Source organism: Bombina bombina, chromosome 7, assembly GCF_027579735.1.
Source record: "Bombina bombina isolate aBomBom1 chromosome 7, aBomBom1.pri, whole genome shotgun sequence".
In the NCBI taxonomy this organism is placed as follows: Eukaryota; Metazoa; Chordata; class Amphibia; order Anura; family Bombinatoridae; genus Bombina; species Bombina bombina.
This window is the reverse complement of record NC_069505.1, coordinates 298,460,391-298,473,770: the sequence shown is the minus strand read 5'-3', so window position 1 is coordinate 298,473,770 and position 13,380 is coordinate 298,460,391. Positions and strand designations below refer to the sequence as shown.

Below are 13,380 nucleotides of genomic sequence, written 5' to 3'. Positions count from 1 at the left end.
GCTTATTTTCAATGCTGCCAGATATCCCATTTCTATGGTAGAAAACAAATTACGTTTACACCAAACACCCTAACATAAGCACCGAGTCTAAACACCCCTAATCTGCCGCCCCAACATCGCCGCACCCTACATAATGTTATTAACCACTATCCCGCTGCTTCCCGACACCGCCGCAACTAAATAAATATATTAACCCCTATCCCGCCACTCCCCGACACCGCCGCAACTAAATAAATGTATTAACCCCTATCCCAACGCTCCCGGAGCCCACCACAACTAAATAAATGTATTAACCCCAATCCCGCCGCTCCCGGAGCCCACCGCAACTCTAAAAAAATTATTAACCCCTATCCTTCATCTCCCGGACCCCTCCACAACTAAATAAATGTATTAACCCCTAAACCCCTGGCCTCCCACATCACTACAACTTACTAAACCTATTAACCCCTAAACCGACAGCCCCCCACATCGCCATATATTAAATTAAGCTATTAACCTCTAAGCCTAACAACCCGCTAACTTTACATTAAATATTAACTCATCCCTATCTTATAATAAATTTAAACTTACCTTTAGAATGAAAATTAACTATATTCAACTACTAATTAACCTACCCTAACTATTATACTACCCTTACATTAAACTATATTATACTATTAATTAAGCTACCCTAACTATTATACTAAAATTACATTAAACTAACAATTAAATTAACTATATTACATTTCTAAAAACCTAACCATACTCAAAGTTATTTAAATCTACTATAAAGAATTACTAAGTTACAAAAAAAAACAACTAAAAATTATCAAATATTTAAACTAATTACACCTAACCTAATAGCCCTATCAAATAAAAAAGCCCCCCAAAAATAAAAAAATACCTAGACTACAATAAACTACCAATGGCCCTTAAAAGGGCCTTTTACGGGGCATTGCCCCAAAGAAATCAGCTCTTTTACCTGTAAAATAAAATACAAACACCCCCCCAACAGTAAAACCCACCACCCACACAACCAATCCCCCCAAATAAAAACCTATCTAAAAAACCTAAGTTACCCATTGCCCTGAAAAGGGCATTTGGATGGGCATTGCCCTTAAAAGGGCATTTAGCTCTTTTTCAGCCCAAAGTCCCTAACCTAAAATTAAAACCCACCCAATAAACCCTTTAAAAAACCTAACACTAACCCCCGAAGATCCACTTACAGTCATTGAAGACCGGACATCCATCCTCATCCAAGCGGCAGAAGTCCTCAGCAAAGCCGACAGAAGTCTTCATCCAAGCGGGCCGAAGTCTTCACCCAAGCGGGGCGAAGTCTTCATCCAGACGGCATCTTCTATCTTCATCCATCCGGCGCGGAGCGCCTCCATCTTCAAAACATCCAGCGTGGAGCATCCTCTTCTTCTGACATCTCTTGCAGAATGAAGTTTCCTTTAAATGACGTTATCCAAGATGGCATCTCTTACATTCTGATTGGCTGATAAAATTCAGCCAATCGGAATTAAAGGGGAAAAATCCTATTGGCTGTTGCAATCAGCCAATAGGATTAAGCTTTCATTCTATTGGCTGATTGGATCAGCTTATAGGATTGAGCTCGAATTCTATTGACTAATTGGAATAGCCAATAGAATGCAAGCTCAATCCTATTGGCTGATTGCAACAGCCAATAGGATTTTTCCCCCTTTAATTCCGATTGGCTGATAGAATTCTATCAGCCAATCGAAATGTAAGGGACGCCATCTTGGATGACGTCATTTAAAGGGAAACTTCATTCTGCAACAGACATCGGAAGAAGAGGATGCTCTGCGCCGGATGTCTTGAAGATGGAGCCGCTCCGCACCGGTTGGATGAAGATAGAAGATGCCGTCTGGATGAAGACTTCTGCCCGCTTGGATGAAGATTTCTGCCAGATTTAATGAGGACTTCTGCCGCTTGGATGAGGATGGATGTCCGGTCTTCGAAAACCGTAAGTGGATCTTCGGTGGTTAGTGTTAGTTTTTTTTAAGGGTTTATTGGGTGGGTTTTAATTTTAGGTTAGGCTAAAAAAGAGCTAAATGCCCTTTTAAGGGCAATGCCCATACAAATGCCCTTTTCAGGGCAATGGGGAGATTGGGTTTTTTAGATAGGTTTTTATTTGGGGGGTTTGGTTGTGTGGGTGGTGGGTTTTACTGTTGGGGGGGCATATGTATTTTATTTTACAGGTAAAAGAGCTGATTTCTTTGGGGCAATGCCCGCAAAAGGCCCTTTTAAGGGCCATTGGTAGTTTATTGCAGGCTAGGGTTTTTTTAGTTTGGGGGGGCTTTTTTATTTTGATAGGGCTATTAGATTAGGTGTAATTAGTTTAAATATTTGATCATTTATTTTTTATTTTGTGTAACTTAGTGTTTTTTATTTTGTGTAACTTAGTTGTTATTTTTTTGTAACTTAGTAATTTTTAATTGTAGATTTAAATAACTTGAGTAGGGTTAGGTTTTTAAATATGTAATATAGTTAATTTAATTGTTAGTTTAATGTAATTTTAGTATAATAGTTAGGGTAGGTTAATTAATAATTTAATATAGTTTAATTTAATTTTAGTATAATAGTTAGGGTAGGTAAATTAATAGTTTAATATAGTTTAATGTAATTGTAGTATAATAGTTAGGGTAGGGTAATTAGTCATTTAATATAGTTTATTTTAATTCTAAAGGTAAGTTTAAATTTATTATAAGATAGGGATGAGTTAATATTTAATGTAAAGTTAGTGGGTTGTTAAGTTTAGGGGTTAATAGCTTAATTTAGTTTATGGCGATGTGGGGGGCTGGCGGTTTAGGAGTTAATAGGTTTAGTAAGTTGTAGTGATGTGGGAGGCCAGGGGTTTAGGGGTTAATACATTTATTAGAGTTGCGGTGGGCTCAGGGAGTGGGGGATAGGGGTTAATAACTTGGCTCCGGGAGCGGAGGTATAGGGGTTAATAACTTTATTAAAGTTGCGGTGGGCTCCGGGAGTGGAGGGATAGGAGTTAATAACTTTATTAGAGTTGCGGTGGGCTCCGGGAGCAGCGGGATGGGGGTTAATAACTTGATTTAGTTGCGGTGGGGTCCGGGAGCGACGGGATAGGGGTTCAACATTTTAGTATAGTGGCAGTGTTTAGTGACAAGGTATAAATAAAGTTGGGAAAAAGACGAATAGCAGCGAGATCGATGACTGTTAGTTAACAACAGTCCACTGCTCATCACCCCGTACTTGGTGTGTGGCTTTTTGACAGCTTTTTTTATAAATAAGGAGAGCGTATTCATGTCCTCGGCCGCAATGTTAGGCGATGTTAGGTGAGCATATTGGTGCCGGCGAATGCAGCATAGTTGACGGCTTGATAATTCGGCCTCATTGACTAGAAATACTATTTCAAATTTGAATATCACATTCAAATTCGAATGTCACATTCGAATTTGAATATTACATTTATAAAACACAGTATTAGACTATAAATACTATTTCGAATTCAAATGTGATATTCAAATTTGAATGTAGCTCTTTTAAAGGAAAGACTTGTATCTTTCATTCAGACAAACAACTTAGAAGACAAAGGACAGCATGGTTTCACTGCTGGAAGATCATGCCTGACTAATCTAATTGATTTCTTTGACCATGTAACTAAAATAATAGACCAGGGAGGAGCCGTAGATGTTGTATATCTAGACTTTAGCAAAGCATTTGACACCATCCCACACAACAAACTTATTCACAAAATGTATTGCCTTTGAATAGATGCTAAGATTGTTAAGTGGGTAGAATGCTGGCTTAAAGATAGATGACAGAGGGTTTCAATTAATAGAGTACATTCAAATGAGGCATCAGTTACTAGTGGTGTTCCCCAAGGGTCAGTTCTTGGGCCTGTTCTGTTTAACATGTTCATAAGTGATATTGGAAGTGGGCTTAAAGGGCCACTAAACCCAAAATCTTTCTTTCATGATTCAGATAGAGAATAGAAATTTAAACAAGATTACAATTTACTTCTATTATTTATTTTGCTTCATTTTTTAGATATCCTTATTTGAAGAAAAAGCAATGCACATGGTGAGCCAATCACACGAGGCTTCTATGTGCAGCAACCAATCAGCAGCTGCTGAGCATATCTAGATATGCTTTTCAGCAAAGAATATCAAGAGAATAAAAAAATTAGATAATATAACTAAATTAGAAAGATGTTTAAAATTGCATTCTCTTTCTAAATCATGAAAGAAAAAATGTGGGTGTCATGTCCCTTTAAGGGGAAGGTTTGCTTGTTTGCTGATGATACAAAAATTTGTAACAGGGTAGATGTTCCAGGAGGAGTTGATCAAATGAACTGTGATATTAATAAACTAGAGGACTGGTCAAATAAATGGGATCTGAAATTTAATATTTCCAAGAGCAAAATTATGCATATATGATCCAAAAACCCAAAGGCCGATTATAGTCTCAATGATACATTACTGACTGTAATTAAAGAAGAAAGGGATTTGGGAATTATTATTTCAGATGATTTAAAATTTGGTACACAATGCCGCAGTGCAGCCAGCAAGGCCAGTCAAATGCTTGGTTGCATTGGAAGAGGTTTTAGTAGCAGAAATAGCGAGGTTCTTATGCCACTTTACAGATTATTAGTTAGACCAAATCTGGAATACTGTGTACAGTTCTGGAGACCACATCTTCAGAAAGATATAAATGAACTAGAAGCTGTCCAAAGGAGAGCTACTAAAATGGTACATGGTCTAAAATATAAAACGTACAAAGAAAGACTCTATGATCTAAATATGTATAGTTTAGAGGATAGAAGGGAAAGAGGTGACATTATAGAAACCTTCAAATATATGAAGGGAGTTAATAAAATAGAAGCTGAAAGCATTTTTCCCAAAAAAATAAATACCAAAACAAGGGGTCACAATCTAAAGTTAAAGGGTAGCAGATTCAGGAGAAATGTAAGGAAGCATTTTTTTACAAGGGGTGGTGGATTCATGGAATGAACTTCCATTTGAGGTGGTAAACACAAAGACTGTAAAGGAATTTAAAAATGCCTGGGACATGCATAAGGCTATCCTAAGGAAAAAGTAACGTAATATGGGTAGACTTGATGGGCCTTTTTGGTTCTTATCTACCGTCAAATTCTATGTCTCTATGTTTCTATTTATTAAACACAGTTGCAGACTAAAAATACTATTTTGAATTCGAATGTCACATTCTAATTTGAATATTACATTTCGAAATTGAATGTGATAAAAAAAACACAACTAAACATTCTATTATTCAAATAAATATTTTCAAATTTTATTGAAAAATTCGAAAACGAAAATTCAAAAATTGAATGTTAGAATGTTATATAAACATTAAAAATTCGTTTCGAATGAACGAATATATATACATATATATGTTACGGGTAAAGTCAGTAAACCTGACATTACCCGAGTGGCTGTGGGTAAAGCCAGATGTAATATAATTCCCCCATCTACACTATTTTTTTTGCCTCTGCCTGGGGGGGGGGTTCAAGGAAGGTACCCCACCTATCCTCTGGCACCCACCCCAAGTGAATCTTGGAGAATGAGCTTTGCCCCCCTTGAACCCCCAGGAGGAGGCAAAAAAGATAGTGAGGATGTGTGAATTACAATGCATAGTATACAGTATATGTTTATTGCAGTAACTCATTGCACTCTGAGAAGATGTATCATGTTACATCAGCTTTACCCAAAGCCGCTTGGGTAATGTCAGGTTTACCTGGGTAATGCTAGGATTAACCAATTTCTTACTTTACCCGCAACATATACAAACAAAATACAGAAATGGAACTACAGTGGTTACTATTACAAGAAATATAACACAGCACTCACTCACAGTCCAATAGCCGGGTGCACGTTGTAGGGACCCTGCACAGATCCCTGATTCAAATTAAAGCAACAGCACCTCCATTCTGCATCAAAAAAATCCTTTAATGGTGAGACATCACAGCATACAATAACGACGTTTCGGTAAGCAATTGACCTTAATCATGTTATACATAACCATATCCCTGTTCACATTTTATACCCTTCAATAGGGGAGGGACTTAATTACCTGTTCAGGTGTAACAAATGTTTGCATATATTCACATTATCTACACACCCCCTCTAGTGGACACAGAAGTAGAAATCTTCTTAACCCATTAAGACCTGAAAGACATAGATCAATAATTAAGAATACAGTCATTAAAAAATTAAAAACATTAACATTATCAAATTTTATCATCATATTGATCATTAAATATATTGTAAATATATTGTAAACCACACCAGTAAAGAAGCTATGTCAGCACTACTTAATCATAGCAAGTTTATAATTTATAATGTGACATTCCAGTCAATCTCTTTATTCATTCCCAATGGTAACATAGACTGTAAGGTATAGATCCAGAATGTTTCTCTGGATTTAAGAATTTTTAGTCTATCACCTCCCCGTCTAGGTTTCCTAACATGTTCTAAGTATAATCTGGAATCTAAGTTGGGATATTGAATGACCTGCATGCAAAAAATGATTAGAAACTGGAGCATCTAAATTTTTCCGTCTAATATTAGATTTGTGTTCATACAGCTTTACTGGTGTGGTTTACAATATATTGACAATATATTTAATGATCAATATGATGATAAAATTTGATAATGTTAATGTTTTTAATTTTTTAATGACTGTATTCTTAATTATTGATATATGTCTTTCAGGTCTTAATGGGTTAAGAAGATTTCTACTTCTGTGTCCACTAGAGGGGGGGGTGTAGATAATGTGAATATATGCAAAAAAAAAATGTTACACCTGAACAGGTAATTAAGTCCCTCCCCTATTGAAGGGTATAAAATGTGAACAGGGATATGGTTATGTATAACATGATTAAGGTCAATCAATTGCTGACAAAACGTCGTTATTGTATACTGTGATGTCTCACCATTAAAGGATTTTTTTGATGCAGAATGGAGGTGCTGTTGCTTTAATTTGAACTACAGTGGTTACACATTCCATGCCACTGGGAAATTCACAGCCCTGGGTGCTCACCAGCTCACACAGATGATTGCATTTTCCCTTAATGGTTCAGGCAGTTAACCCCAGACAAGCTTTGGTGCAAAGCCCATAGGAAATATTGCATACAAATATAAACACAACAGTCTGCTACTTACTAGTAAGCACACAGCTAGATTAAAAACAAATGGGAAGAGGTAGTTACTGCATTCCACCAAATGGTGATAGGCTCAGGCCCACAGCAAAGTATTTTCCTCCTTGGGTCCCTAACCTCCAGCCACACATGATAACATCAATCCAAACAATGATGACACAAGGTTATGTAATTTTCCTAGACACAAACTCAAACTACAGCGGGTTACACATCTCGTGCCACTGGGAAAACTCACAGCCCTGGGTGCTTACCAGCGCTCAGGCAGAAACTGGGTTTTCTTCAAGGAAGTTTACACCAGACAAGATTGGGCGCAAAACCCATAGGAAAAAAAATGGGCAAATACAGTAATTAACTCTTCCAGCGAGCATGCAAGGGAGTATCAGACTTTCTGTGTTAATATTTTTTTATGTCATTTTTCTTATGAGCTTTGCAACCAAGCAAGTTTTTAAGATATTTGAGGAGGGAAAAAGTTATGTTTCTTATGTGTATGCTCAATAAAGTCATTCCAGAACAGATCCACTGTGTTTGTTATGGCAAATGCAATAACAAAGGTTGCAGATGTTCTAAATTACAGGCTGGGACCGTGGATGTAACGTGCCCATACATTGTATTTGTTATATAATTTTATATATATATATATGTGTGTGTGCACAGAATTCATGTCACCTATTGAAAACTAATAATGCTATATGTATGTGACGGATACCCCGGATACCCCGACTGGGTAGCTCCACCAAATGGGTCCTGCTTCCCCCCCCGCCGACTGCAGCTATGTAGCTGGCAAGTGATCACAGCCTGTAGCCACCCCTGATGCCCAACAGCACCAGTATTCAGGGTCCAACCCTGTGGCAGACTCCGGCTACCCAGACTGGGTAACTCTACCAGAGGGTCCTTCCTCTGCCTGGAACAGGCTGCTATGTAGCCCAGGAAAGTGATTTTAGCAGGAACCCACCAAAATAACTGGACATACTAGCATTCAGGTGAAACAGGAACTGATTTTATTGGAAAACACACACTCCTTTTATACACAAAGCTCATCTTGATTAGAAACTGGACAATCCTACAATTTTCCCTCCATTCCCGCCCCTCTAGATAGACTGGCGCCTCCATAGCATCCATAATCCACTGAATCCCAGGACCCAGGGGTGACAGTTTCTAGGGTGTCATTTGAAATCTCTCGGTCCCCAGATGCCACAGTCCAAAAAGCGGTGTGATTCGTTACTGGGGACCAGAGATACAGTCCGTTGAAGTTATGGGGGTAGGGGTGTCCAAACCCCTGGTTCCCAAAGGAGCTCCCCTCCTGTAATTCCCCCACCTCTTGTCCTCCTTAGGGGCTACCAATCCCCAAAAGAGCGGAGCTCTGGCGCAAAGGGTCACTGAAGGGACCAGGGGTTAGGCGGGTGTTTGTTGTGAGGCGGCCAACCGGGAGTTCCAGGAGCCCGGCCAGCCTAGGAGGGTTTTTTCGGTCAGAGGCCAGCTATTCTCTGACAAAGTACTTATGACAAAAACAAGCAACCAAAAGCTTCCAGAGATGGCGGTTGCTCTGAGTAGCCCAAACCCGCTGATAAACTACAGGGGTGAGGTAATAAGGGGGTGGGGGTTAGCCTTGGGGGTCTGGTATCTGTGACAATGTGATATTCCTAAATGCTAGTGCACAGTGAACACACACAGCTGTATGAGTGGTGTCTGTTAACCAGTAACACCCTTGCAGGATTTCTCTCTGTCAGCCAATAAGCACTAATATCAGTATGGGTTATACTGTAGCTGTAGCTCTTAGCCAATAAGCTCTAACATAGCAGTATGAGTTATGTGTCAGCCAATGAGCACTGATACAGCGCTAGTTGTGCTTGTAAGCCATTAAACACTAATTTATGCCCCTGTGAGACAATGAGTTCTGACAGCTGTTTAACCCTTTCATGTCAGGTTAAATTTGTCTACATGACCTGATCCCATGCAGTAAGCACCGTTGGCTTCAGGACAGCCAAACAGCTAGGACGTTCCATGCTGTCGTAATGGCTCTAAAGCCCAGCGCAGTTAGGACGGCATGGAACATCCTAACATCTTTAAAAGGTTAATAGGGATGTGCCCTTTTTCCTTATTCATTAAAGTGCAGAAAATATCTGGGTTTACACAGGTATTTGCGTGTGGCACTTTTAGTCTAATAATCCTGACACAGAAATAAGACGAATTCCGCAGACCACAACCATTTTCAGCATTTGTTTCACTAACAAATGATGATTAACAAAATAATGCAAATCCCTATTGTGTAAGGTCTAGTTTCCATTGAGGTGGTAAAGTTTGCCAACTGGTATTAACGTAAAAATTCTCCATAGACTTTAGTGGAGATAAATGTTTTTACCACCTCAATAGAAAGTAGGCCTAAATTGTGTGATCATATACAGAGTAGCCCCTGTCAACAAATGCTCTAATACAACTGTATGAATTCCTGGGCTAAGCAATTCACATAAATCTATACAAATTGCTCCTGCTTCATAAACAGGTGTGTAGCTCAAAGTTTATTGCATCCAAACTGTAATAAAATAAAATAAAAGGATCTGCTAATCTTTATTAATGAGACAATTCCTTTAAAAATGTTATTGTTTAAAAAAGATAGATAATCCCTTTATTGCATATTCCCCAGTTTTCCATAACCAACGCAGTTATATTAATATACTTTTTACCTCTGTGATTACCTTATATCTAAGCCTTTGCAGACTGTCCCCTTTATTCAATTCTTTTGACAGACTTTCATTTTAGCCAGTCAGTGCCTACTCGTCAATAACTCCACAGGAGTGAGCACAATTTTATCTATATGGCACACCTGAACACTGTCTAGCTGTAAAAACAACTGTCAAAATCCACCGAGATAAGAGACATCCTTCAACAGCTTAGAAATTAGCATATGAGCCTATCTCGCTTTAGCTTTTAAAAAAAATACCAAGCAAACAAGGCAAATTCGATGATAAAAGTAAAATGGAAAGATGCTTACAGTTGCATGCATTATCTCAATCATGAAAGTTTAATTTTGACTTGACTGTCCCTTTAATTGCTCTTTGGGCAGTTATAAATGACCTTTCATTGACTAGAATCTGATAATAACACTGTGTGTACAAATTAAATCTATCTTGTGCATAATGTCCAGCATAAGTCTTGATACCAATACTATACTCCTATTTTTCATTTCAGAATTGTTGTTCACGACGACATGTTCCAACACATTATTCCAGAATCTGCAACACCATTTAACTTCCAGGAAGAATACAAGCTAACCGATCAGGAAGTAAGTATAAAATCTCGCTAAGAAATTATAAAGGGTTAAAAACACTCCAAGGATATACAGACCACGTAAGAATAAACACGCTGGTTATGAGTGCATACACATTTTACATATGTTTAAACATAAGATGTTCTAGTCCAAAACTAATGTCAAAACAGGAAAGACAATATGAAGTTGATTTAAAAAAAATACTTATTATCCATCCATTAAAAACAGAGAATAGAGAACGAGTCAAACATAAGAGATACATCTGATTTGTTTTAGACTACAAAATACTCATAGATTTTGACTTTGAGCATTTTTTTACTTTAACTGCCTTAATGTAGCCACCAATCAGCAAGCACAACCCAGGGTGCTGAACAAAAAATGTCCCGGCTCCTGAGCTTAGATTCCTGCTTTTTCAAATAAAGATAGCAAAAGAACAAAGAAAGATTGATAATAGGAGTAAATTAGAAAGTTGCTTAAAATGGAATGTTCTATCTGAATCATGAAAGAAAAAAATTGCGTTTAGTGTCCCTTTAAGAAGTCAGCGGTGTGCATTTCAAGTTCAATCCTCAATTTTCAGAGCTGAATTACATAAAAAGGGGACAACATAAATAATGAAAAATGTTTCATTAAGCATAACTAAACATTTTTATAATAAAATCTGAAGGTGTTTACCGTTTCTTTAATACTAAACATTTGTGTTTGTAAGGACATGATAAAATATTGTACATACTTACAAGGTGTGCAATAAAAAGCAGATCTACTACTTTCTATTCCCCACACTTGTAGTCTCCATACACCAAGACCGGCCCATTTATCAAACTCTGGATGGAACTTGAGGGCCCGTGTTTTAGGCTCGCCAGAAACAGCGGTTATGAAGCAGCGGTCTAAAGACCGCTGCTCCATAACCCTGTCCGCCTGCTCTGATCAGGCGGACAGACATTGCCGCAATTCAACCCGATCGAGTACGATTGGGTTGATTGACACCCCCCTGCTGGCAGCCGATTGGCTGCGAGTCTTCAGGGGGCGGCGTTGCACCAGCAGCTCACAAGGGCTGCTGGTGCAATGCTGAATACGGAGAGCTTATTGCTCTCCGCATTCAGCGATGTCTGTCGGACCTGGTTCGCACTGTCGGATCAGTTCCAACAGACATTTGATAAATAGGCCTCTAAATCTTAACTCTTCACGTAAACAATTTTCTCTTCTCTTTGCAAAATGCCCAAATATGTAAAGGGGGGGGGGGAGACATTTTAGCTAGCTACCCCACTAATAAGTGTATTATATACCAGAATGACACTGCAAACGACTGACCAACTTTGCAAAAACATTGGCTATATCTCTAAGGTTGCAAGAAGCTCATCAGTTAAAACAAATTTTTTTTTACACTGAACTAGAATATTACAAAGGTTAAGATCTATTTTGTGTATTCAAGTTCAGCTGACCTGATCGTGTGCACAAATGATTCTGCAGTTGGATAATTATGCTAAAATGTTTAATTTCTCTCAATGGAGCTCAGAATTCTGGAATTGATTTGAGAGGTTTACAAACCTCTGATGCAAATCTGATTTTTTTTAAGAAGTCCTGCACTACTAAGTGCTATTGCATTGACTTTTTATTATGCATTTGTAGATTATGCAATTCTATTGTATTTAAAGGGACAGTCTACACCAGAATTGTTACTGTTTTAAAAGATAGAAAATCCCTTGTTTACCCATTCCCTAGTTTTGCATAACCAACACAGTTATATTTATATATTTGTTACCTCTGTGATTATCTTGTATCTAAGCCTCTGCAGACTGCCCCTTTATTTGTTCTTTTGACAGACTTGCAGTTTAGCCAATCAGTGATGGCTCCCAGGTAACTTCACGTGCACGAGCACAGTGTTATCTATATGAAAAACATGAACTAACACCCTCTAGTGGTGAAAAACCTGTTAAAATGCATTCTTAAGAGGCAGCCTTCAAGATCTAAGAAATTAGCATATGAACCTCCTAAATTAAGCTTTCAACTAAGAATACCAAGAGAACAAAGAAAAAATGGTGATAAAAGTAAATTGGAAAATTATTTAAAATTACATGCCCTATCTGAATCATGAAAGTTTTTTTTGGACTAGACTGTCCCTTTAATGGTCATTTAAATTAAATGATCTTTTTTGGGCGGTCTCTCCTATTTTAGCCAGTAAGGAAAAAAAATTATTCGACCTGTATCTCAACACACATAACCCTTATTTATTTCAGACACTAGCAGTGAGTGATCACTATCCAGTCGAAGTGGAACTCAAACCAAAAAGCACCAAGAAAAAGTAAAGACTTCTGATCAAGTATTTTTCTTCAACTGAACCATGAATAGAATTCATAACTACAGCCAGTTTCACAGAATTAACATATTTTATGTCTGGATATGTGTACAACAAAAAAGTGTTTGTGGGGATTAGAAACGTTTTTTTTAAAAAAAAATTGAAACTAAATGTGTTTCTCTATTTTGTACACAGTGTATATTTTAAATTCTTTTTTTGATGCAATTTGTTTTCTACTTTTGCCATTTTTTTTGTATTTTTATTAAATAACCAGGATTTTACTACAAAGGTTTCATTCTTTACACTCCCCCGATATCCATAAGTGAATGTCCTGTATCAGAGTTTAGTTGGTTTTACGTCCTTTTTTTACCTTTTTAATGCTCGCTCTGTTAAAATAAGATAACTCCTGCAGATAAGGTATCATTCAGTGTGTACACACAACACAACACATATTTGCCATTAGCAAGACTGTGAGTACACATATGCTCAGACATTCATATACTGTATGTACTATGTTGTACAAAATAAAAAAATATATATTGTTATAAAAGGTTTAAGAACATTGCACCGTAAGTAGTCAAATTTAAATTATTTATATAAAATTAAACTTATGAGGTATAACCAAAAAAAAGTTTCCAATTTTACTTTTTTTCACTAACGGCTAGATTT

The 13,380-nt window shown here is 37.6% G+C and overlaps 1 protein-coding gene across 1 annotated transcript in view; it reads left to right on the top strand.

Moving 5' to 3' along the window:
* The window catches only part of LOC128666345 (deoxyribonuclease gamma), a 38,114-nt gene extending 25,115 nt beyond the window's left edge, over positions 1–12,999 (top strand). Inside the window, exons 8-9 of the mRNA XM_053720878.1 lie at positions 10,340–10,433; positions 12,653–12,999. Coding sequence (XP_053576853.1) covers positions 10,340–10,433; positions 12,653–12,721 — 163 coding nt within the window. The 3' untranslated portion in view covers positions 12,722–12,999. The remainder of the gene's footprint in view (positions 1–10,339; positions 10,434–12,652) is intronic.
* The last annotated feature ends 381 nt before the right edge of the window (positions 13,000–13,380 follow it).